The sequence below is a fragment of the Macaca thibetana genome, chromosome 7 (assembly GCF_024542745.1).
Source record: "Macaca thibetana thibetana isolate TM-01 chromosome 7, ASM2454274v1, whole genome shotgun sequence".
Lineage (NCBI taxonomy): Eukaryota > Metazoa > Chordata > Mammalia > Primates > Cercopithecidae > Macaca > Macaca thibetana.
Genome location: NC_065584.1, coordinates 3,316,762 through 3,340,222, shown reverse-complemented (window position 1 = coordinate 3,340,222; position 23,461 = coordinate 3,316,762). Strand labels below are relative to the sequence as shown.

General features: G+C 54.5%; 3 protein-coding genes across 42 annotated transcripts in view; 2 read left to right on the top strand and 1 right to left on the bottom strand.

The window, feature by feature from the left end:
• SIVA1 (SIVA1 apoptosis inducing factor) overlaps nucleotides 1–23,461 on the top strand; it is a 692,134-nt gene that overhangs the window by 40,449 nt on the left and 628,224 nt on the right. The gene's annotated exons all lie outside the window — the stretch shown is intronic.
• The window catches only part of ATP5MJ (ATP synthase membrane subunit j), an 819,915-nt gene that overhangs the window by 199,751 nt on the left and 596,703 nt on the right, over nucleotides 1–23,461 (bottom strand). The window lies entirely within an intron of this gene.
• The window catches only part of KIF26A (kinesin family member 26A), a 42,733-nt gene continuing 39,146 nt past the window's right edge, over nucleotides 19,875–23,461 (top strand). The window contains exons 1-4 of the mRNA XM_050797097.1: nucleotides 19,875–19,883; nucleotides 19,992–20,081; nucleotides 20,544–21,734; nucleotides 22,014–22,259. Of these exons, the coding sequence (XP_050653054.1) occupies nucleotides 19,875–19,883; nucleotides 19,992–20,081; nucleotides 20,544–21,734; nucleotides 22,014–22,259 (1,536 nt within the window). The remainder of the gene's footprint in view (nucleotides 19,884–19,991; nucleotides 20,082–20,543; nucleotides 21,735–22,013; nucleotides 22,260–23,461) is intronic.

Genomic DNA, 23,461 nt, shown 5'->3' with positions numbered 1-23,461 from the left:
TCCTCACCTGCTCGGGCCGCCCTGGGCCCCGACCCGGTCAAGGTGGAGCCCCGGGCCCTCCGTGCACCCGAGTACCCCCGGCCCAGACCAGACGGTGCGGGCGTGGCCCGGCAGGGACCCAGAACCCGGGAGGCCAGGTGCGCCCAGGCCCGGCACTGGAGGCTGGGGCGCCAGGTGGGGCGGGGCGGCCGCTGAGTCAGGGCCACCCCCGCGCGGGCGCACGGAGCAGGTCCCCGGGCCGTGGAGGATCAGTCGCGGGACCTGTGGGCCCGGGAGCCGCCCCGCCCGGAAAAACCGGTCCGGCCAGCACGGCGCGGGCGCATTCCGGCGCCGGGAAGGGCGGCCACGCGGCATAAAAGGCGCCGCCGCGCTGGCCGCTGCCGCTCGGAGCTCAGCTGCCCTGCCACGCGGGGCCCGCAGGACGAGGGGACGCCGGGGTCTGGGAAGACGCGGCGGGGCTGGGCTTGGCGGCTGGAATCCCCCAGCGCCAGGCCATTGCGTCCGGTACGGCGTCGGGGCCGGGTGGCTGCAGCAGGGCAGTGGGTGCACGACCAGCGGGGATCTGGGCGCAGGGGCCGGTCCCCAGGATCCGCAGGCGACGCGGTCGGTCCCAAGGGCGTCGTGGCCTCCTCTCTCCACAGCTCGGCGAACCGACGGTGCTGGGGACTCGCGCGCTGGGTCCAGTGGTTCTTAACAGTTCAACAGTTCTGTAGCGCAATTGTGAAATGTTTAGGACCACTAGTCCCGGCGGGCACGGCGACAGCGACGGAACGTCCCATGCGCAGCCTGGAGTCAGAGTCACAGCCAGGGGCGCGCCGGCGACCAGTCCAGAGGGGCCCACGGACCCGCTCCGCGCTCCAGGTCGGCCGTCCTATGCGCCGCACCCCGCAGCCCCCAGGGCCTGGCTGGCTCCACCTGCTGCCAGGGAAGACCCTCGGCCTGAGAGCCGAGTGCTGCTGGGAGGTGGCCGGGCGCGGCCGGGCTGTGCTCTGGGAACCGCCGGGTGGGGGTGCGCTGGGTCGCCCACGCTCCTGGCGCGCTGCCGGCCTGGAGACGCCGCCGCCACCCTCCTGAGCCCCGCTGGCCCCCACCTCGAAACTCCGTGGAATTCCCAGCGAGGAACGGGCGATGGGCCCGTAGGGTTGAGGAGCGCTCCTTGCCCTGGGCTTCCTGGAAGCTGCCGACCAGGCTGCCAGCAGCCACACCCTGCTGGCCGACCGATGGTTCCCGCTGCCCGCTCCCCAGAGCTTCTCCACTCACTGAGGCCTTAGGGAGCGCTGCGCGGCTCCTACGAGTGCGCGCTAGACTCATGAAGGATCTCGAGGCACAGAAACTAGGGGTGGGGAGGAAGTTTGGAGACCACATCCAGGTAGAGGAGAAGCGGCGCCCACGATGACAGGTGCCTTCGCCAGAGCCTCCTTGGAACCTCGTGGTAGGGCCCACCCGAGAGGTCTAGGCGCCAGCCTGCGTGTGAAGCCCCAGGCGGTCCTGGGAGGGACTCAGCAAAGGGTTGAATCCGTCCCCACCTCCAGCCAGGGGCCAGGGTCTTCTGCCTGGTGCTGCCGGCCTGCTGCGTCTTCTGGGATGGAGGGTCCCCCTCCAGTCCCCACCTCCTCACCCACTGTTTAGAGAGCTGCGGGGAGTCCTGGGAGATGGGTCAGACAGGCCTGGGTTTGAGGCCTGCTAGGGTGGCCTTGGGCCAGTCACCTGCCCTCTCTGAGCCCGACCTGCACACGTGGGGGGTTGATGTGAGGAGACAGGAGGTGACTGTGGAGGGCTGCTCCAGAAGAGGACCAGCTGCAGGACAGCAGGATCCACTGGCCACCCAGGTGGGGGGAGTGCAGTTCCCGGGAAAGCATCCACCACTGGCCAGCACCTCCTCTGTTGCCCAGCAAATGCCACTGTGGCCACTTCTCAGGCTCTGCCTTCAGAGCCTGGGGCCTTGGCAGCGTCCAGTGTCCTCCCCAGCTGCTGCCTCCTGACCACCACGGCCCCTTGCAGCCATTTCATTTTACAAGCATGTTCCCCCACGCCCTCTGTATGGGCCCTCAACCCTCAGCAGCCTCATGAGAGAGGCTGAGGCTCAGGTGGGGGATCGCGGCTGTGTCCCTGTTCTGCAGCTTGGAAGCATTCTGTCTGGTGTCTGTCTGTCCAATTTAGACTGATAACAATAAACACGTTCCAAAGCATCACTATGTCCCTGGGGGTGCTTGTCCTTCCCCCCCAGGTCTCAGTGTGGTTTCTCCCTCGAAAGCAAGCCACCCTTTTCTTTCTAATCTCAGAGAAGCAGAAATGAGGATGGTTGGTGGAGGGGCCTGGTCCTTACCCACGGCCCTCCCCTCAACTCTGCCTCTGGCACTTTGCTCTCCAGGGAAGCCCCCAGCCCCTGACACCAGCTTTCTCATTGCAGTGACCTCCCCTGGGCCACTGGGCCAGACCACCCCCTCGGGTTTGAGCTGCACTGCCTCAAGGAGCCAGGCTGGGGAAAGGGCTTGGCTCCCAGGGGCCCCACTTTCAGGGGCTCCAGCCTGCTCCCGCTCCTCCCACTCACCACAACACTGGTGCCTTGGCTGGCTCCCACCCATTCCCGCTGGAGCCTGTAGGCTAGCCCTGGGGACCTGGCCAGGAGAATGGGCAAGGTGGGAGGCCTGAGGGGTTGAAGAGGCAGAGGTACCTTCCTCCACTCTCCCTGCCCCTGGCACAGGGGACCGAGAGTCTGTCACGCATTCAAACCCCAGTTCTATGCCTACAAGCAAGTGACCTAGGCAAATCCCTTATCCCCTTGGAGGACCTATTTCTTCCTTCTGTAGGATAACATGGAGCTCGCTGGAGCTTCCTCTTAGATGATGCAGCAAACTTCCTGAGTGCTCAGCTGGGCAGAGCTAAAGCTGTCACTGGGGCTGACGTGGTGGGAGGGCCAGTGGGGGATCCTTGGAGAGGCCGAATTTCAGCCAGGGCCTTGGAGGACCAGTGGAAGGCCCCAGGGGGCAATGAGGTGTGGTCTCACAACAAGACCCTGCTTGGTCCCTGGGGACACCAGGAGGCCAGGCCCCTACTTTGCTGAGACTAGACCTGTGCTTCCTGGCACCCCAGCCCCTCCACTCCAGCCTCTCCAGCCTCTGCCTCTGACTCAGGTGAAGGATGGCTCCTTGGGGTCCATTCCTTCAGCCACGGAATTCCTGAAGGGAAGCTGGGCATGTGGGGCTCCTGGGCTGCTAGTAGAGACACATGCCACCGTTCTGCCCAGGGAAGTGTGAACAGAGGCAGATGCAACTTCTGGGTGGAACTGGGGCAGTGTGGCGCTGAGATGTGCCAGCTGTGCCACTGGAGGGCCACGCCAGGGCAGGGCAAAGCATCCCTGCTGACCCACCTGTCCAGGTGTGCCTGCATGTTTCCAGATTTGGCACTGAAACATTCTTGGAATCTTCTGAGTCTGGGGCAAACTCATGCACACACTGCCCTGCCCACTTGGACAGCTGAACAGCTTGTCTTTACCACAAGAGAAAGGAACCTTCTGCCTTTTAAAGCCAGTGTTTTTTTGGTCTCTGTTAAAGTAGCTAAACCAGTATGCGAAGGCAGAGGTTCTGACTCACCACAGAGGCCCGGGCTCAGTGAGTAGGACGGGCAGCAGGGATCTGGGTCTTCACCACGTTCCCAGGCGAGCCTGCCCAAGGCTGAGAGCAGCTGTCTTAGGCGAGAGACCTCAGGAAGAGAGACAGGCTGGAGGAAGGGGAGACAGGCCCTGAATTTGCGGCTATGGGTGGTGTCCTGGCCTCTACTCCCCTGGGAGCAGGAGCCTAGAGCAGAATTTTCATCTTAGCTTCTCTGTCCTTCCCCAGAGGAGTCCACAGCCCCTGCTGCACAGGTAACTTGCCAGGCCAGGGTCTGGGAGTGCCCACTCGAGGCTCACGGAATCTGATTGTATATGCGGGTCTCAGGCCATTTGTGCTGCTGTAACAAAACCTCTGAGATGGATAAATTATAAAGAACCATGAGAAATTTATTTCTTACAGATCTGTAGGCTGGAAGTCCAAGATCAAGGTGCCGGCAGGTTCAATATCTTGTGAGGTCTCAGTCTCTGTCTCCAAGTTGGTGTCTTGTGTGCATGCCCTGGAGGGGAGGGACATCATGTCCTCACACAACAGAAGGGATGAACAGTAGAAAGGACGGGAAGGGCAAACTCGCCCCCTCATGCCCTTTTATAAGGCACAAATCCTACCCATGAGGGTGGAGCACTCATGACCTCATCATCCACTGAAGGCCTCAGCTCTTCATCCTGTTGCACTGGGGATTAAGTTTCAACATGAATTTTGGAGGGGTCACAAGCACTCGAGCCATGGCAATGTATTTGCAGTTGAGAATAATCAGAGAGAGGACAGATGATGACTCCTTTCTACGTGACTAGATAAGCCCCATGGGACAGCAGATCCATCATAGGGCTGTGGGGTCACTGTGACTGGCTTTCTGAACATCTTTTTTGTGGTTCTGAGGCTGCCAGGGGAGCAAAGTTGTGCTGGGAGGGCACACATAGAAGCAGAGTTGCCTTGAGCCCTCCAGTCTTTGTCAGGGGTGTCACTGTTTTTCTTGGGTTTATTGTAATGCCACTGACATACGGTAAAGTGCACAGGTTTACAGTGTACAATTTGATGACTCTTGACACATATGTGCACATCTGTGAAACCATGACCACAGTCAAGATGCTAAACAGACCAAACACAGCTACCTGCAGGGTTCATACAGCCCTTGGTGATCCCTCTTTACTTCCCCAACTCCTCCCACCCCTGGAGTTTTCTTTGTTGGAAAGAACTCCAAATTCAACATATTTCCTAGATATAGGACCATTCAGTATATCTATTTCTTCTTGAGTGAGTTTTAGTAGTTTGGATATTTTACAGGATTTATTTAATCTAAATTGTTGAATTTATTGGTATAAAGTTATACATACTATTCCATTATTATCTTTTAATATCTGTAGACTCTGTGGTGATGAACCCTTTCTCATTCTTAGAATTAATTACTTGTTTTCTCTTTTTTTCTTGATCCGTCTGGATAGAGGCTTATAATTTTTATCAGTTTTGGGAAAGAATCAGCTTTTGGTTTTAGCTCCATTACACAAATTTAGATATATTGTGCTTTCAGGTTCATTCACTTTAAAATATTTGCTAATTCCCCTTTTGAATTTTTCTTTGACAGTTGGATTATCTAGAAGTGCCTTTCTTTTCTTTCTTTCTTCCTCCCTCCCTCCCTTCCTTCCTTCCTTTCTTTTCTTCTTTCTTTCTTCTTTCTCTCTCGTTCTCTTCTTTCTTTCTTCTTTCTTCTCTCTCTTTCTTTTTTTTTTTTTTTTTTTTTTGATGAGTCTGAGTCTGTTTCCCAGGTTGGAGTGCAGTGGCGCGATCTCCACTTACCACAACTTCTACCTGCCAGGCTTAAGCAATCCTTCCACCTCAACCCCTGGAGTAGCTGGGACTACAGGTGTGCACCACCATGCCTGGCTAATTTTTGTATTTTTTGTAGACATGGGGTTTTGTCATATTGCCCAGGCTGGTCTCAAACTCCTGGGCTCAGGTGATACACCAGCCTTGGCCTCCCAAAGAGCTCGGATTATAGGCATGAGCCACCACACCCAGCCTGGGAGTGTATAATTTAGTTTCAAAATATTTGAGAATTTTCACAGTCTCTTTCTGATATTGATTTCTAATTTAATTCCATCATAGTCAGAAACCATACTCTGTATTACTTGAGTTCTATTAAGTTTATTGGACTTGTTTTATGGCCCATAATGCGTTTTATTTTGGTAAATGTTTTGTGTGTACTGAAAAATAATGTGTATTTTTCTGTCATTGGGAGTACTGTTCTATAAATATCAACTAGGTTAAGTTGGTTGATAGTGTTGTTCAAGCCAACTGTATCCTTAAGATTTTCTGTCTAGCTGTTTTATCAGTTACTGAGAGAGGAGTGTTAAAGTCTCCAACTATAACTGTGGATTGGCCCATTTCTCCTTTCAGTTCTATTCACTTTTGCTTCATGTATATCTGGACCTCTGTCATATTGAGAATAAACATTTATAATTCCTTTGTCCTCTTCTTGAAATAAGCCTTTTACCATTATGAAATTGCTTTCTTTATCATTGATTATATTCTTTGCTCTGAAATTTACCTTTTTGTTATTAATACAGGCATTCCAACTTTCTTTCGATTAGTGTTAATGTGTTTCTTTTTGTATCCTGTTACTTTTTTTTTTTTTTTTTTTGAGACGGAGTCTGGCTCTGTCACCCAGGCTGAAGTGCAGTGGTGCGATCTCCGCTCACTGCAAGCTCCGCCTCCTGGGTTCGTGCCATTCTTCTGCCTCAGCTTCCCGAGTAGCTGGGACTACAGGTGCCCGCCACCACGCCGGCTAATTTTTTTGTATTTGTAGTAGAGACGTGGTTTCACCATTTTAGCCAGGATGGTCTCAATCTCCTGACCTCGAGATCCACCCGCCTCAGCCTCCCAAAGTGCTGGGATTACAGGCGTGAGCCACCGCACCTGGCCTTATCCTTTTACATTTAACCTGTTTCTCTTTTTACATTTAAGCTTTTTTTTTGTAGGTAGCACATAGTTGGATCTTATTTTTTTATTTGGTCAGACAATCTCTGCCTTCTAATTGAGATATTTAGACCATTTACATTTACTGTGATTATTGACATATTTGAATTTTGATCTATCATCTTGCTCTTTATTTTCTTTCTGTCCTATTCATTTTTTGTTCTCTATTTATTTTTTTGCCTTCTTTTGGATTGATGGACTATTTTATGATTCAAATTTATACCCTTTGTTGTCGTATTAGCTACAACTCTTTGATATGTTTTTTCATTGTTTGCTTTAGGACTCACATATACATCTTTAACTTATCACATTCCATTTTAAAATAATATTATACCAATTTATGTGCAGTGTAAAAAATTATGTATAGTATTAGAATCTTGCAGCCTTATAGATACATAATGGAACACTTCCATTTCTCCCTCCCAGGCCTTGTGCTATTGTTATTCTTTTTTTTTTTTTGAGACGGAGTCTTGCTTTGTCGCCCAGGCTGGAGTGCAGTGGCCAGATCTCAGCTCACTGCAAGCTCTGCCTCCTGGGTTTACACCATTCTCCTGTCTCAGCCTCCCGAGTAGCTGGGACTACAGGCGCCTGCCACCTCGCCTGGCTAGTTTTTTGTATTTTTTAGTAGAGATGGGGTTTCACTGTGTTAGCCAGGTTGGTCTTGATCTCCTGACCTCGTGATCCACTCGTCTCGGCCTCCCAAAGTGCTGGGATTACAGGCTTGAGCCACCGCGCCCGGCCACTATTGTTATTCTTCAATTTATTTCTATATATGTTCTAAGCCCTACAATATAGTTTTTTCTTTAGTCAGTTATCTCTTAAAGATATGTAAAAATGAGAGGAAAAAGATTTTATTTTATTTTATTTATTTTTTGAGACGAAGTCTCACACTTTCACCCAGGCTGGAGTACAGTGGCGTGATCTTGGCTCACTGAAACCTCCGCCTCCCGGGTTCAAGCGATTCTCCTGCCTTAGCTTCCCAAGTAGCTGATACTATAGGCATGCACCACCATGCCCAGCTAATTCTTGGAGTTTTAGTAGTGACGGGGTTTCGCTGTGTTGGCCAGGCTAGTCTTGAACTCCTGACCTCAGGTGATTCATCTGCCTTGGCCTCCCAAAGTGCTGGGATTACAGGTGTGAGCCACCATGCCTGGCCAAAATATTTTATTTTTTGCCAGCATATGTACCATTTCTGGTGCTCCTTTGTGTTGATCCAGATTTCCATTTGGTGTACTTTGCTTTATGCCTGGAAGACTTCTTTAACATTTCTGGTAGTGCAGGTCTGCTGTTGATAAATTATTCACCTTTTCAATGTCTGAAACATCTTTATTTTGCATGTGGTTTTGAAACGTATTTTCATTGGCTATGGAATTCTAGATTGAAAGTGTTTTTTTTTTTTTTCTTTTTTCACTACATTAAAGTTGTTCCAGTGTCTTCTGGCTTGCATTACTTCTGATGAGAACAATGCTGTCATTCTAATCTTTGTTCATTTGCATTTAATATTCCTCCCCTCTACCATGTAGTTAAGATTTTCCCTTTTTCATTTGTTTTCAGAAATCTGATTATATGCCTTGATGTTTTCTTCATGTTTCTTGTGCTTGAGGTTCATTGAGATTCTTGGATGTGTGAGTTTATGTTTTTCACCAAATTCTGAAAGTTTTCAGCCATTATTTCTTTAAATATTGTTTACAAACTCCTATCCCTTTTCTGGCATTTTTTTTTTTTTTTTTTTTTTTTTTTTTGAGACGGAGTCTCGCTGTGTCTCCCAGGCTGGAGTGCAGTGGCGTGATCTCCACTCACTGCAAGCTCCGCCTCCCGGGTTCACGCCATTCTCCCGCCTCAGCCTCCCAAGTAGCTGAGACTACAGGCGCCCGCCACCACGCCCGGCTAGGTTTTTGTATTTTTAGTAGAGACGGGGTTTCACCATGTTAGCCAGGATAGTCTCGATCTCCTGACCTCGTGATCCACCCGCCTCGGCCTCCCAAAGTGCTGGGATTACAGGCTTGAGCCACCGCGCCCGGCCTGGCATTTTCATTACGTATCTATCAGGCCACTTAAAGTTGTCCCAAAGATCACTGTAGCTCTGTTCATTTTTTAAAATAGTCTTTTGGGTTTTCTTGTTTCATTTTGAATAGTTCCTATTGCTATCCAAATAACTACTTCTTAAGTTTAATTAGGTCTGTTTTATATCTTCTCAATGTTTCGATATCTTCTTGAACATATTGAAATATAGTTATAAAAACATTTAATGTTCTTGTCTATGAATTACATCATCTGCTTCATTTTGGGGTTCTACGGATAGGTTTTTTTCTTCTCATCATGTATTTTTCTGTTTCTTTGCATGCCTGGTTATTTTTGTTGGTTGCTAAACATTGTGAATTTTACATTGTTGGGTGCTGGATAATTTCATTTCCTATAAATATTTGTGAGCTTTGTTTGGGGACATAGTTAAATTACTTGTAAATACTTGTGAAATTGCTTGATCCTTTTGAGGCTTGCTTTTAGCTCTGTTAAGTGGAACCAGTTCATCCTTTATTATGGGACTAATTTTTCCCCAAAAGTGAGGCAACTTTTCTGAGTAGTCTACCCTATGTCTTCTAAATGATAAGACTTTTTCCTTCTGGTTGGTGGGAACAGAACTATTCCCACCATGGGTTTAACTTTTTTTTTTTTAATTTAAAAAAAATTGAGGAAATACATAATGTAAAATTTACCATTTTATCCATTTTTAAGTGTACAGTTCATGGCATTAAGTACACTCACATGGTTGTGCAACCACCTGCTACCAGCTAGCTCTGTAACTTTTCATCTTCCCAAACTGAAACTCTCTACCTTGCAAACAATAACTCCTCATTTCCCCTTCCCCAGTCCCTGGCAACCATCATTCTCCTTTCTGTCTCTATGAATTTGATGACTTTAGGGACCTCATCTAAATGGAATCCTGTGGCATGTGTCCTTTTTTGACTGGCTTATTTCACTTAGCATAGCAACTTCAAGGTTCATCCGTGTTGTACTATGTGTCAGAATTTTCTTCCTTTTTAAAGGCTGAGTAATATTCCATGTATGGATATACCACATTTTGTTTATCCATTCATCTACTGGCAGACACTTGGGTTGCTTCCATCTGTTGGCTGCTGTGAGTAATGCTGCAATGAACATAGGTACACAAACATCTGCTTTAGCTCCCAGCATGGTTTGGAATGTGGGCAGCTTTCCCTCAACTCCTTTTAGGTGGTTTTATCCAAAGCCATGGGTAATTTATGCACCCTCATGGGTTGATCCATACTCAGCTGAAGATTTAAGGGGCACTCTCTGCAGATCTCCAGAACTAAGTTTTTGTGCATACTCTATTCTGCATTCTCTAGCCACTTTGGTCTTTCCAGACTCTCAACTCTGTCTCCTCTGTTTAGGGGTACCTGTGGGCCCCTTCTGGGTCCTCCCTTTTCATGCTGAGGCCTGTCTTCTCTCCAGGCAGTGGGCTGGGGCGGTCAGGGCTCACCTTTGTTTTCCTGCTCTCAGGGATCACTCTCCTGTCCTGCCTGATAGACAATGTCTGTAAACTGGTGTTTCATATACTTTGTCCAATGTTTAAGTTATTTCTGGTGGGAGTATAAATCTGGTCTCTGTTACTTTATCTTGGCCCAGAGTGAAAGTCCTAACCCATCTTCTTATTACACCAAGAACACTGGCTCATACTCCTACCTGTGGACTGTTGACATTTTTTTAAAACCACATTCCTTTTCCTGAGACATTTGTGGCTGTCTCCAGGGCCTGCCAATGTTGTTGCAGGTACGCCCTGGTGGCCTCTGCCATGCTCTCTGTTATGCCTTCATTTGGAGCCAGAGCTCTGCCAGACTCCTCACACCACTTGCTGCATTCTCCTAGTGGCTCAGATGTACCAACTGGCTCAGGGATGGGACGTGTGCTCACCCATCATAAGCAAGTTGTATACGTATGTACCATTTCACATACTCATACATCTTCCTTGAAGGCTTGGGGTCAGCAGAAGTACCATGCAGGAGAGGCTACCTTTAGAAGTGGCCACTTGATGATGTCTAAGTAATACAGCCAATTCAGTCCCCCCGCCTTTTTTTTTTTTTTTTTTTGAGATAGAGTCTTGCTCTGTTGCCCAGGTTGGAGGGCAGTGGCACAATCTCGGCTCACTGCAAGCTCTGCCTCCTGGGTTCACGCCATTCTCCTGCCTCAGCCTCCCAAGTAGTTGGGATTACAGGCACCCACCACCACGACCGGCTAATTTTTTGTATTTTTAGTAGAGATGGGGTTTCACCGTGTTACCCAGGATGGTCTCGATCTCCTGACCTTGTGATCCACCCGCCTCAGCCTCCCAAAGTGCTGGGATTACAGGCATGAGCCACCACGCCTGGCCCAACTCAGTCCCTTCTGAGGAGACTCTCCAGGTATTCCCCTCCCCTACCTCACTCCCTGCCAGCCTTCCTTTAGTTCCAGTTAAAATTTTGCCCTGGCCAGGCGCGGTGGCTCACGCCTGTAATCCCAGCACTTTGGGAGGCTGAGACGGGTGGATCATGAGGTCAGGAGATCGAGACCATCCTGGCTAACACAGTGAAACCCCGTCTCTACTAAAATACAAAAAAAAATTAGCCAGGTGTGGTGGCGGGCGCCTGTAGTCCCAGCTACTCGGGAGGCTGAGGCAGCACAATGGTGTGAACCTGGAAGGCAGAGCTTGCAGTGAGCTGAGATCGCGCCACTGCACTCCAGCCTGGGTGACAGAACGAGACTCCATCTCAAAAAAAAAAAATTTTTTTTTGCCCAAATTATCCTCCTGACTGAATAGTTTATTGGAAAGACACGCCAACACACAGGCTAAGCAACACTCCATGGCTAAGGCAGCACTTGGTAGCACATTTTGCAAAGTCTGGCTTATCTAGTCTTTTTATTTATTAATTTATTTTTCTGAGACAGAGTCTCGCTCTGTCGCCCAGGCTGGAGTGCAGTGGCATGATCTCAGCTCACTGCAACCTCTGCCTCCCGGATTCAAGCGATTCTCCTGCCTCAGCCTCTCGAGTAGCTGGGATTATAGGTGGGTGCCACCATGCCCAGCTAATTTTTGTATTTTTAGTAGAGACAGGGTTTCACCATGTTGGTCAGGCTGGTCTTGGAACTCCTGACCCCAGGTGATCCACCCACCTCGGCCTCCCAAAGTGTCATTTAGCCTTTATTAATACTCCTTCTTGTCTCATAATAGACATATGTAAGGATTTAATTTTCCTTTGAGAACCACTTTGGTCTCAGACTGCACATGGTGATAGGTAGTATTCATTCACTTGCTTTCTTTATAATTTCCATTGGGATTTCTTCTGGGAGTTACTCAGAAGTATAAATCTACATATTTAAATTAAACAAATAATTACTTTAAAATGAAATTTAAACAGTATATAATTTAATACGTCAAATGATCATAAGTGTTGGAAGAAAAACAGAAGCCTCCTGCCCCACCTATTCCTACCTCAAGTCCCACTTCTCGGCAGTGACCTCTTTTAGCTGCTTCTCCTGTTTACTTCTGTATTCCAAATAACCCACTTTTCCTGAAATTTTTACTTTTCAGTTTTATGTCCTTCTAGGGATCTACTATGGAAGCTGAGGATTTTATATCACTCTGATCATTTTCTCTGTCCACCCTACTCCTATCCTTATAGCTTGGTCACAATTTTTGATTAAATCAGCATTCAGAGTTTACATTAGGATTGTGAGCTATGTAAAGATGATTAACAACTGAGCCTTTTAGCATACTATGATCACAGTTCTTTTCTGATGTAGCTTTACACTTAAAATTTGTTTTATTTTAAAATTGGTATAATTATATTTTGTATTATGAATAATTCCCATGCTCTTTGATTTTTTTTTTTTTTTGAGATGGTGTCTTGCTCTGTCACCCAGGCTAGAGTATAGTGGTGTGATTTTTTTAGCTCACTGCAAGCTGAAACTCCTGTGTTCAAGCAATCCTCTGGCCTCAGCCTCCTGAGTAGCTGAGACTAGAGGCACATACCACCATGCCTAATTTTAATTTTTTTTTTTTTTTTGTAGAGTCAAGGTGTTACTATGTCGCCCAGGCTCATCTTGAACTCCTGGTCACAAGTGATCCTCCTGCCTGGATCTCCCAAAGTACTGAGATTACAGGCATAAGCCACTATGTCCAGCCCCATGCTCTTTGATAGAAGTTTAAATTTCTTCTAAATGTGTTAAAATACATGAAGTAATCTAATTCCTTCCTTCTTTTCCTTCTCCCTACCTGTAGGGAGTGCTTAATGCTTGCTCCAATATGGACCTTTTGGGACTGTGGTTCAGTGGACATCCTTCATCTCCATTCAACACTCTCTTGGGTTAGCTCCCATCTCCTTGATTCCACGTCCTTTTTTTCGTTGGTTTAGTTCCTTGCTGTGGGGGAGCCCATTATCCAAGAACTTAAAGAAAGAGAAAAATCAAAGGCAAAACTTTTTGTCTTTACTTTTATGTTAAGTTGATATTAATAGTCCAGCTGGGTATAGAATTCTAGACAGGGAATCTTTCCCTCAGTTTTGGACGCTGAAATCCATCGTCTTCTAGTTTTCATTGTTTCTGTTGAGAAGTCAGATGTCAATCGGCTTCCTGATCCATCCTCCTCCTCACCCCCAGAAGTTTTTAGTATCTTTTGTTTTTTCCTGGCGTCATTTTGAAATTTCAAGATGTTGGCCTTTTCTTCCCCCTTTCTTGTGCTGGGCATTGAAGATTTCTAGCTCTTAGTTCTGGGAAAATATTTTTGTATTATTACTTCACTTTTATTTTTTCTGTCCTTCTCAGGAACGCCTGTGATTCAGACACTAAATTTCCTACTCTAATTCTGTAATTCAAAAAATGCTCCCATCTTATTTTCCAACTCTTTTTTCTTTACTTTCTGGGAGGTTTCCTTAATTTTGTCTTTCACCCTCTTTCTTGAATTTTATTTCTGTTATTACATTTTTATTTCCCAAGGGCTTTTTAAATTGTCCTCTAAATTGCATCTGCACTGAAGTTTATGGAAGTCAATATTTTCTTTCTCTGAGGAAATTTCACGGCCATGCTCAGGACTAGTTGTGGAGATGCCATATCCTGTTTGGCCCCGGGTGGCAGCTCCTGAAGGGTGTGGTGTCTTTGATGTGGTTAATGGTGTTGCCTGGACCCCAGGGTCTGAGGGAGTGGCACCCTCAGCATTCCCATCTTCACTGATTCAGCACCTCACTCTCTGTGTGGTGCGTCAATACTCTACACTCTCGTGTAAGCCATATTCACACACACACATACACCCCCGCCCCCCCACAGCCTCTACTCATGAGGCTGCCTTCATGCCCAGCCCTGGTCCCTGGGGATCCAGAGCTGAGGGAGGCTGGGGGTTTTGTATGAGATTCACCCCCAGGCTCCTCAGGAAGCAGTGGGGCCACTTCTGGCATGTTGGTGGGGCTGTCCAGGCAATGCACCTGTGCTAAGGGGTTTCCCAAAGTTTTGCAGATTGCACCTTCAGCCAAAGTGCCTGGGGACTCGGTAAGACTTCTGATCCAGGTGCCCTTCTTCCCTGGTCACTGCCTGTCCTCAGGCTGGAGGCTGAGCCCAGCCTACAAGGAGTAGAGGGAGAAGAGGCAGGAACAGGAGGGGAGAAGGAAGTCAGGGATATGGGGTTAGATGAGCCAAGGCCTGTTAGGTGGAGTGGGGGTACTGGTGAGGCCACAGGGCTGGCCTCATGGGCCTTGAAGGTGGGCCCTAGGCTCCATACCCTGGTGCACCCTTCACTGTCTCAGGGCCTCAGTTTTCCTATCTGTGTAGAAGGGGAAATGGACCAAGAGAATGCTTTAATCTTCCTCTGGCCACAGACTGTGGCCAAAGTGTGCCATCTGCTGGCCACAAGTGGCACTGTCCCCATTACAGATGTGGCTGAGGAAGGTAGAGACTCCAGAGTCCTGCCAGGGCTTGGGTATTGTGGGCAGGGAGGGAGGTTCAGGCAGTCAGATCCTGTGTAGGAGGTGAGAGGGGAGCCAAGCACGGTGGGAAGAGATCCAGGCTGTGGACCTTGCAGGCTGGGCTGGAGGCTAGGGCTCTCCACCCTGGTGTTGAGGGCACTGGCTGGAAGGTTTGGAGGCCACTTGGTGCTACACACATTTCCTCCCAGGGAATAGAGAAGGTGCAGGTAGAGCAGGAATACTTCCACCTGGGCCCAGGAACAGTCCTCAGGCTGGGGCGGCTGGGAGCCACACACTGGCTTGCAGGTCCCATGAGGTCAACCTGGCTTAGGGCTGGGCTGTGGGAGCCCGGGCAAGGCATCCTGAGGGTGGGGTCTGGCACTGCAGCCTAGAGGTGCAGTGTGGTGGGGGGTGGGAGGAGCCAGGGTGGGGCCAGTGAGGTGGTCAGAGAAAAATACAGGGTGCGGGCGTGGCAGGGCTGGGACAAGGCTGGGATAGGAAGGACAGGAGCCCCTCTGCAGTGGGAACGCGGCAGGACCTGGCAGCACAGAGAACAAGCCTGGGGTTCATGCATTCCTTTATTTCTTTAATGAATGTGAATGAGCTTCAATGCTGTGCCAGGTGCTCAACCAAACGTTTCCTGTCCTGATGGAGCTGATATTCTAAAGGGGATGAAGGACAATAAACTAGACAAGTAAGAAACATCTAAGTCAGCTCCTGTTAAGTGTTAAGGAGGGAGAGGAAACATGGGTTAGGCTGCAGGATGCAGGACGGGCCTGACGGTTTAGGTAAGGTGGGCAGGGAATGCTTTGCTTAGAAAAGGCCTGGTGGCTCACGCCTATAACCCCAGCACTTTGGGAGGCTGAGGCAGGAGGATTGCTTGAGCCCAGGAGTTCGAGACCAGCCTGGGCAACATAGTGAAACCCGGTCTCTACAAAAAAAATCAAAAAGTCATCTCAGTGTGGTGGTGCATGCCTGTGGTCCCAGCTACTCAGGAGGCTGAGGTGGGAGGATCGGTTGAGCCTGGGAGGCCGAGGCTGCAGTGAGCTGTGATTGTCGTGGGCGAAAGACCAACACCCTATTTCGAAAAAGAAAAGACCTGGAGAAAGGCAGGCATGTGGATGTCTGGGGGAAGAGCCCCCCGGCAGTGGGAACTGTGGAGCAAACGCTCAAATGGGGGTGACTGCACATTTGGGAACAGCGAGGAGGCCCTTGGGGCTGGAGCAGAATGCGGAGGAGGTGCACAGCAGGAGGAGAGGGGTCAGCCAGGGCCAAGAAGTGAAAGGAGCCCACTGCCTTCTTAAAGGTTCACCTGGTGGCTGTGCTGAAGCGGGCATGGCATTGCAGAACCCCCTCCAGGGGCTGACATTCCATTAGGATGGAAGATCCTGATGGATGGGCTGGGGGGGCGGTGAGCAAGCAGGAGTCAAGGACGACTCCAGGATGACTGAATTGAAAGAGTGAATGAGCGAATGAGTGATGGACACTCCCCCATCCCCCTCCCCTTAGAAGGCCCCTCCTGGCGCTGGCCAAGGTGCTGAAGCCACACATCCTGGGCTGTCCCGCTGTGCTGGACCTGGGGCTCCTCTGGCGCAGGGTGAGGTCTGTGGAGGTCTGTGTCAGCTGGTGACCAGCGAGCATCCCCAGTCTCTCCCTACTCAGCAAACCCTTAACACAGGGTCCTCTGTGGGATCCTGGCTGGGCTCCCACAGCTCAGTTCAGAGCTGACCACCCTCGCTCCTGCTCTGTCCTGGCTCCGAGGCCAGGGCTGGGGTCCCTTGCTCTGCAGCCGCACTCCTGAGGCTGGGCCTTGGGGGAAGGCGGAAGGAAGCTGTAAACACAGGGCTTAGGAGCACAGACTCCTGGGGTGAAACCTGGAGACTGACTTCCCCACTCTGGGCCTCATTTCCTCGTCTGTAAAACAGCGATCATATAATACCCTCGCCTGGCACTGCTGGGCAGACTAAATGAGTGGATACCACCAAGTGTGTAAGACAGAGCCTGGTCCGGAGAACAGGCGGTTGTTGGCTAAACCCCACGGCCAACCACCCTCCCCTAAGCACTCAGACACTCTCTGAAGAACTGGTGCAGTGACCGCCTGAAGCCTGCCCTTGGTGCTGAGGAGGAGGCGGGGCCTCGCTTAACTAGGGGTCCCTACCCTGAGCCGGGGTCAGCCTCCCTTGTGGCTGCCTTCCTGAGGCACCCTCTCTCCTGCACCCCAGACATGGCCTCCAGGAGGGATAGGTGAGTGGGGAGCCCAGGGAGCTGGTCAAGCTTGGGAAAGTGTGGGGAGTGTCCCGAGGCCTCCTTGAGGAGAAGGGTTTTTTCCATCCCCCTCAACTCTTGGAGAGGATGAGGGTCTCTCTGATGCCAGGTGTGATCCTAGGGCCAAGGACCTTGGAGCATTTTATTGTGGACAGTTTAGGCCCTGTAACCCTTCCTTATCTCTTTATTAAATGCTAAACAGGATGGTTAAAAACCCCACAAAAGTCAAAACCATGCAAAGTGGTGTAAAATGGAAGTTAAACTTCTCCTGAACCCCACCCCTACTCTCTCCAGAGGCAACAATCATTACCTGTTAACTTGTGTCTGTCCCAGGAAAGGTCCCCACCTTCACAAGCATAAACCTTCTCTGCAAAGGCAAACGGGGCTGTGCCGCACACTGCATGCCTGTCCCTGTCCCTGTCCTGGGGCCACCTGCCGTCCATCCAGTGTCACCAAGGATGAAGTGAGGATTGGCCATTCCTACCTAGCTGGTTTCCATTACTACAGACACCTCTGGCAGGTGTTCAGTTTCCGTGGGAGTGTGTCTGGGGTGCCTCCTAGCTCCCACCCCGCAGGCTGAAGGGACGTGAATGGGGGTGGGGTGGGCTCTGGAGGGACTGGTCTGCCTCCAGGTCCCGTCCACCTCATCACATATGGAGACAGGAAGGCGCGGAGAGGTGGGGGGGTGGGGTGGTGGTGTGCGGCTCTTGGCCGGCATCAGCAGGTTGGGGAGAGATGGCAGTATGGAGGGCCCTGGGCTCCAAGCACCCAGGGAAGGAATCTGAGCACTCAAGCCCCATGTCCTCCTCCCTCCCTGAAACATTTCTGCGTGTGGTCTGATTGGAAGCTGAGTTCCGGCATTAATCCCATCAGAGGGGCCCTGCTGAATGGTGGGAGGTTTTTTCTGTTTTGCTCCCTTGGTCTAGATTTCCCTGGGGACAGTTCTGACCAGCCGCCGCCTGCCTGGTAAATTAAATGTTAAAAAAAATCCCCACAATGACTTTAATCAATCCACTGACATGGCGGGTGGCCTCCCAGAAGCCCTTGGTCCGCTGAAGGGAGCCCCCCACCCCCGCCCCAGGCTCAAGGTCTTGGATGAGACAGGGTGGGGAAGAGGACAGTCCTCCCTAGTCCTCTTCCTGTGGGGGAGGGAGGGTGGATAGTCCCCAGAGTGTCCTCCTGGACAGGGACAGGGAGAAAGGGGGGACTCTGGCCCCCTTTATAACTTGCCCTGATCCCAGGCCAGGAGTGATAGTGGACACAGAGAGGAAGCAGCTCTTCCCCGCCTCTCTCCTGACCTGAAGCCTGGGTGGGTACAGAGCATGTGGTCACGATCGGCCATGTGGTCAGCAAATCCAGCGTTCATGGTGATTCTGCTGGAGACAAATGGAAGTGCTGGGCTCTGGGTTAGAGTCAGGTTGAGACAATGTCCTCCAGCCTCCACTGGGGGGAGTGAGGGGAAGGGGGAGCAGGACGGTCTTCAGGCGCTGGGGCAGTGGGGTTGTGGGGCATGGCCATGGTCCTTCCCAAGGGAGAGCAGGGGAGTGCAGGGGGCAGAGAGCACAGAAAGTCTAGCCCAGCCTTAGCACCCCAGCCAGGCCATAGGTGCGTGCTGGCGCTGCTGAAAACGTTCTCCTTCCCTCGCCTGTTCACCTTCCAGGTCCTGCTCAAGGCGCATAATGTCCCCTGGGCAGGGTCCCTGACACTTCCTTAACTCCCAAAGACCTTCCGCGTGGGCCTAGCGCATTTAGGCGAACCTCTCTGCCTGCTTGATCCTCCTTCCCCCTTCCTGTCTCAAGCCAGGCATCCCACCCACTTGCGCTCGAGGCTGGGGCAGCCCACAGGAGGAGAGCGGGACCCGGGCTTGAGCTTGCACCCAGGCAGAGCGCCCACCCCCTCCCCTAGCTCCGGACCCTGAAAGTAAAGTTGTCGTGCCCGGCGGCCAGCCCGAATCTTCCAGCCCTCAGGGAGTCGGGGTCGGGCAGGGAAGGCCACCGGACGCCACCGGATCGGGATCCTGGAGTGGAGGTGCAGACTGCAGGTCCCGCTGCACACGCTCCGTGGTCCGGTTGGGGTGGGCCTTGGAGGTCCATAGGCCAAGGTTGAACGGGGGCTCCGGAGCGTGGGCGGGGTGGAGTGCACAGGTCACTGGGCTCTGAGCGTTTCCATGGGCCAGGACCCCAACGCCCGGTGTCCTCAGGACAGATTGGAGGGGGAAGGGGCTGCGATTATGCCCCAGTCGGAAGGGTTTTACAGCAGCCGCGCTGCCCTCTCCCTGCCGGATACCCGGCAGTAGGCGCCGACGTCTGGGGGCGCGCGAGGCAGGTGGGTGCAGACCGCGACCCGATTCTGGCCTTCATCCTCCGCCCCGTGGCGGGCGGGGCCGTCGCCCCCCACCTCCAGTCCGCGTGGCTGGTGTCTGGCTCGCCGCCCGGGCGGAGGGGGCGCTGTCGGCGCGGGCGGGCGGGGCCCGAGCGCGCGGGCGCGCGGCGCAGAGCGAGCGTAGGGCTCGGGGGCGCGGGCCGCGGAGGACCAGGGCTTGGCGGGCGGCCCTGCGCGGTGCGGGACGCGGCGGCGGCGGCGGGGCGCGCGGCCAGTGAGCGCGCGGGCGGGGCGGCGGTGGCGGGAGGCGCTCGGGGCCGCTCCCCGCGCTTCGCTCCTCCATGGCGCTGCCCGGGCCGCCCGAGCCGCCCCGCGGCGCGCCCCGCAAGGCTCCCAGCCTGCTGGAGATGGGGGCGCTCTGCCTGGACTCGGAGATCATCCTGGGCTTCACCAGCCACCTCCTGCGGCGACGAGGCAAGGTGAGGGCTGGCGGGAGGGGCGGGCGGCGTAGGCGCCGTCCCACGACTTTGCGGCGCGGCTCGCGCGGCCGGGGGTGCGGTGCGGGGAAGGAGCCAGCCGGTCCGGAGCGGCGTCCCGCAGTCCGGGCTGGGACTCGCTGCCGCACTTTCCCCCATTAGCGTTGTCCGCGTCTCCCTCTCCCTTCAAGGCTGTGCCCCAACCGGACCTACCCGGAGGCTGTGGCTAGGGCGGAGAGCGCAGCGCAGGGACTCTCGGGCTCACCTTGCGCCTTGCTAGGATGGGCGAAGTAGGGGGTCAGGGGCCCCTGACTGATTGTGAGCCCCCGAGGTGACTTCAGCCCCCTCGTGCACCCCGTGTTCTGCGGATATGGGATGTGAGCTTGTGCTTCCCAAAGCGCCACGGCGGTAGAAGCGCTAAAGTTGCGGGTGTGGCTGGCCCGGGGCGCAGGACCGGGGCTCCCGACCGCTGCGTGCTTCTGGGTTGCGTGTGTGGGTGGGGGGCCCGGGATATAGAGTGTGTGTGTCCAGGAGCAGTGGAGCGGCGAGTGGTGGTGCTCTCAGCCGGCAGTGCGGGGTGGGGTTTGGGTGTTGTTCTGGGTACCCAGATCGGGATGTGGGCTGACGCCCGTTTTCTTTCTCCAGGCTGCGATGAGATGGGTAGGGGAAGCGCTTCCGGACCCCTAGGCTGGGTGGAAAGGGGCTGCAGGCTTACGGATCTCAGAGAGTGGAGAGCCCCTGCCACTTTATTCCATACCCCCTTGCGTTTTCGAACCCCGAAGGTCATCAATGACCCGGAAAGCCGGGAGGGGGATCACCCACCCCACTTTCTAGGGAGTGCGTGCGTGGGCGGGGAGGCTTATCCAAGTAAAAGAGGGTGGGCAAAACGGAAAGGGCCACTTTGACGTATTGAGTCTCTGCGAAGGCCTCACTGTATGCGCCGGCAGTAGCGTGTCCCGGTCTCCGCCGGGATCACGACCTTCGGAGTTTCCGCGTGCTCCTCAGGCCTGGGACGCGCGGCGCTGGGTTGCCCCAGTCTCGGAGCCGTGTGCGCAGCGGCCGGCAGGGGGCGCTCGCGTCACAGGGAGCCCGCCCGCCCGCCGCGCCCGCCTGGCTTGACCCCGGCTTTGGGGCTGACCCGGAGCCTGGCCCCGGAGCTGCCTGCGGCCGCGGATGCCGGCGACATTTGGGGCCCGGCTAGGCACAGAGCAACTGGTCGCCGGGGAAGTGGGGGGTCGGCCTCCCAGCCGGAGACAAACAGGCAATTAATTCTGGAGCTGAGTTCCCATCTGCCAGGCCTGCTGACAACAGGTCCGGCGCACGCCCGCGGGACCTCCCGCTTCCCGGGCGGCACGGCGCGCACACCCACTTGCGGGCACACGCGCGCGCCGAGGCACAGATACGCCGGCGCGGGCGCTTCCCGGCCCGAGGCGCACACCGCCGCGACACTCACCCACGCGCGACAGTTAGACCAAAAGTGGCCCGCGATACGCAGAGTACGCTGGGCTTCCTGGAAAGGCGCCTGGGAGTCTGGGGGCCGGGGTCCCACCCCTTCCTCGGCCCACCTCACCGTGGGACTTGGTCAAGAGCGTCCCCTCCGCAGCCTCAGTTTTCCCGCCTGTAGAGGGAGGGGCGTCTGTGCTTCCTGGGAGACGCGCAGCCCTGGTGTCCCGGGAGAGGGGCGGGAGGCGCATGCGCGCGCGCAACTAGCGCCTCGCGCGGCCCTCAGCGCCCCTCCCCAAGGGAGGGACTCACCTAACAGGTTGGGGTCCTTGGAGTACGCGGGGCCGCGCAGGGAAGCGGGGACCCTAACCCCGACGCGCCGCCCAGCACTGGGCAGGGGCGGGGCACTCTCTGGGATCCCGCCCCCTGCCGCCAGCCCCGGGAGCCCGAGCCCCGCCCCGCCCCGGCCCCGCCCTCGCCTCCCGAGCGCGCCCACCGAAGCTACCGCGCGCCCCGCGACACTCGCAGGATCTGCGAACTTCCGAGCGGCTGGGTCGGGCCATGGGGGCGCCTCGGGGCCGGATCACGTAGCCGCGGCGCCCTCGGAGAGCCAGCGCGGCCTGGAGCGCCCGCCGGGCTCTTCCCGCGCCCGGGCCATGGTCGGCCGCGGCGTCCCTCTGTGCGCGGCGCAGCCAGCGGTACGCGCGACCGGGCCTGGAGAGGGAGGCGGGCCGCGGGGGCCCGGGATGGCGAAGATACTCGCGGGGTGCGCCGCGTCCCTGGGGGCGGGGCCTCCTGCTGAGGGTAGCGGACCCGCAGGCGGGACCTCCGGGGATGGAGGGAGTGGGTGAGCGCCAAGGGTCGTGCCCAAGGCTTCAAACTTTGGCGAGAGCGTCACTCTGGGGCAGGGCGCGCTGGGGTCTGGAGCCACCGGACGTCCCAGGCTCACTGTCCGCTTCCGCCCCCACACCCTGCAGGTGGCCGAGGGCGGCCCGGCCCGCGAGCCGCCGCCGCTGCTGGAGGTGTCCCCCCGAAAGAGGCTACCCGCCGGTCCCGACCAGGACCCATGCGGCAGCCGCCCTGCGCCCGAGGGCGCCGGGGCCGGCGCAGAGCAGGGCCACTCAGCCGGCGGAGGCGGCTGGTGCCGCCACTGCCACACGAAGCTTGTGGAGCTCAAGCGACAGGCGTGGAAGCTGGTCAGCGGGCCCGGGACGACCCTCCGGGTAAGTGACCCTTCCTTAGGCCGACCCCTCCGGGCAGGGCCACGCCGAACTTGGGTGGAACTTGGGACTTGGAGGGAAGCAGGGTTCCACTCCTTCCCTGCTGCTGTTTCCACGGAGAGTTATCAGCCAGGACTTCCCCTCTGCGGGCCTCAATTTCCCGGTCTGTAATACCAGGTGTGAGCTAGGGCAGCTCAGCCCGCCCCCCCCCCCCCCCCCCAGGGGCCCTGCTGCCTCGGATGGGAGGGGCCTGGGCTGGCTTTCCTCCCCCAGCCCAGATGTCCCACAGCTGGAACGCAGGTTTGTGTGGGAGGAGGAGGAGAGAGAGCGGATGGCAGGGACTCCACCCAGGGCGGGACAGCTCCTGCCCTGCCAGCAGGGAGAGGTTATTTGGTGCATTGTGGCCCTTGGGGCACCTGGGCCCCCAGCCAGGTATCTGGAAATTGCATACCTGGGGCCGGGGGGCCTGGCAGGTGAAAGGGTGGGTCATAGCAGCTGGGGGGTCCCTGCCTACTTCTCTCCCAGCCTCAAGGATAAGAACTGTTGTCCCACACCTCCTGGGACAGAGTGAGGCAGTGGCCGCCCATGGGGAATTGAGTCTAGGCCCTCTGGGTTCCCCAGGCTCCAGCCCCAGGGGCAGGTGCTTGCAGGGGAGGGGTTCTCCTGGATTTCCAGCCAGTGGGCCTGCCGGCTTTGGAGGGAGCAGGGACCATTGTTCCAGGAACAATGCATGCTGGAAGTTTGCAAAGGCTGGGGGCAGGTGGGGGTCTCCAGAGGAAGCCCGCTGCCTGGCCTTCAGCCTTTATGAAAGAGTTCCTGGGAAGTCCACATAATCCCCATTGAATCTAAATATAGTTCTCTAAGGAGGGCTGTGGGGGTTGGAGTGAGCTGAGACCCTGACTGCCCTGTCTGGGGCTGGGCAGGGTAGGGCAGGGTACTGGTCTGGTTTCTGTCCTGGGCACCCTCTCCGGGCCCTCAGGAGTCTTGGCGAGGGATAGGAGTGCTGCAGCCTCTCTCTCTGGCTCAGGCCAGGCACCTGTGGGCCTGTCCTGGGGTAGGACTGGACCCACCCTGTCCACTGCTCTGGACAGGCTGCAGCCTTGGCTATACTCTGTGCCCCAATGGCCTGTATCTAGTTTAAAAGGCAGCAGGAGACCTTTGAGGGCCCCCTGGAGAGGGCCAGCCAGAGCTAAAGGCCCATCTTG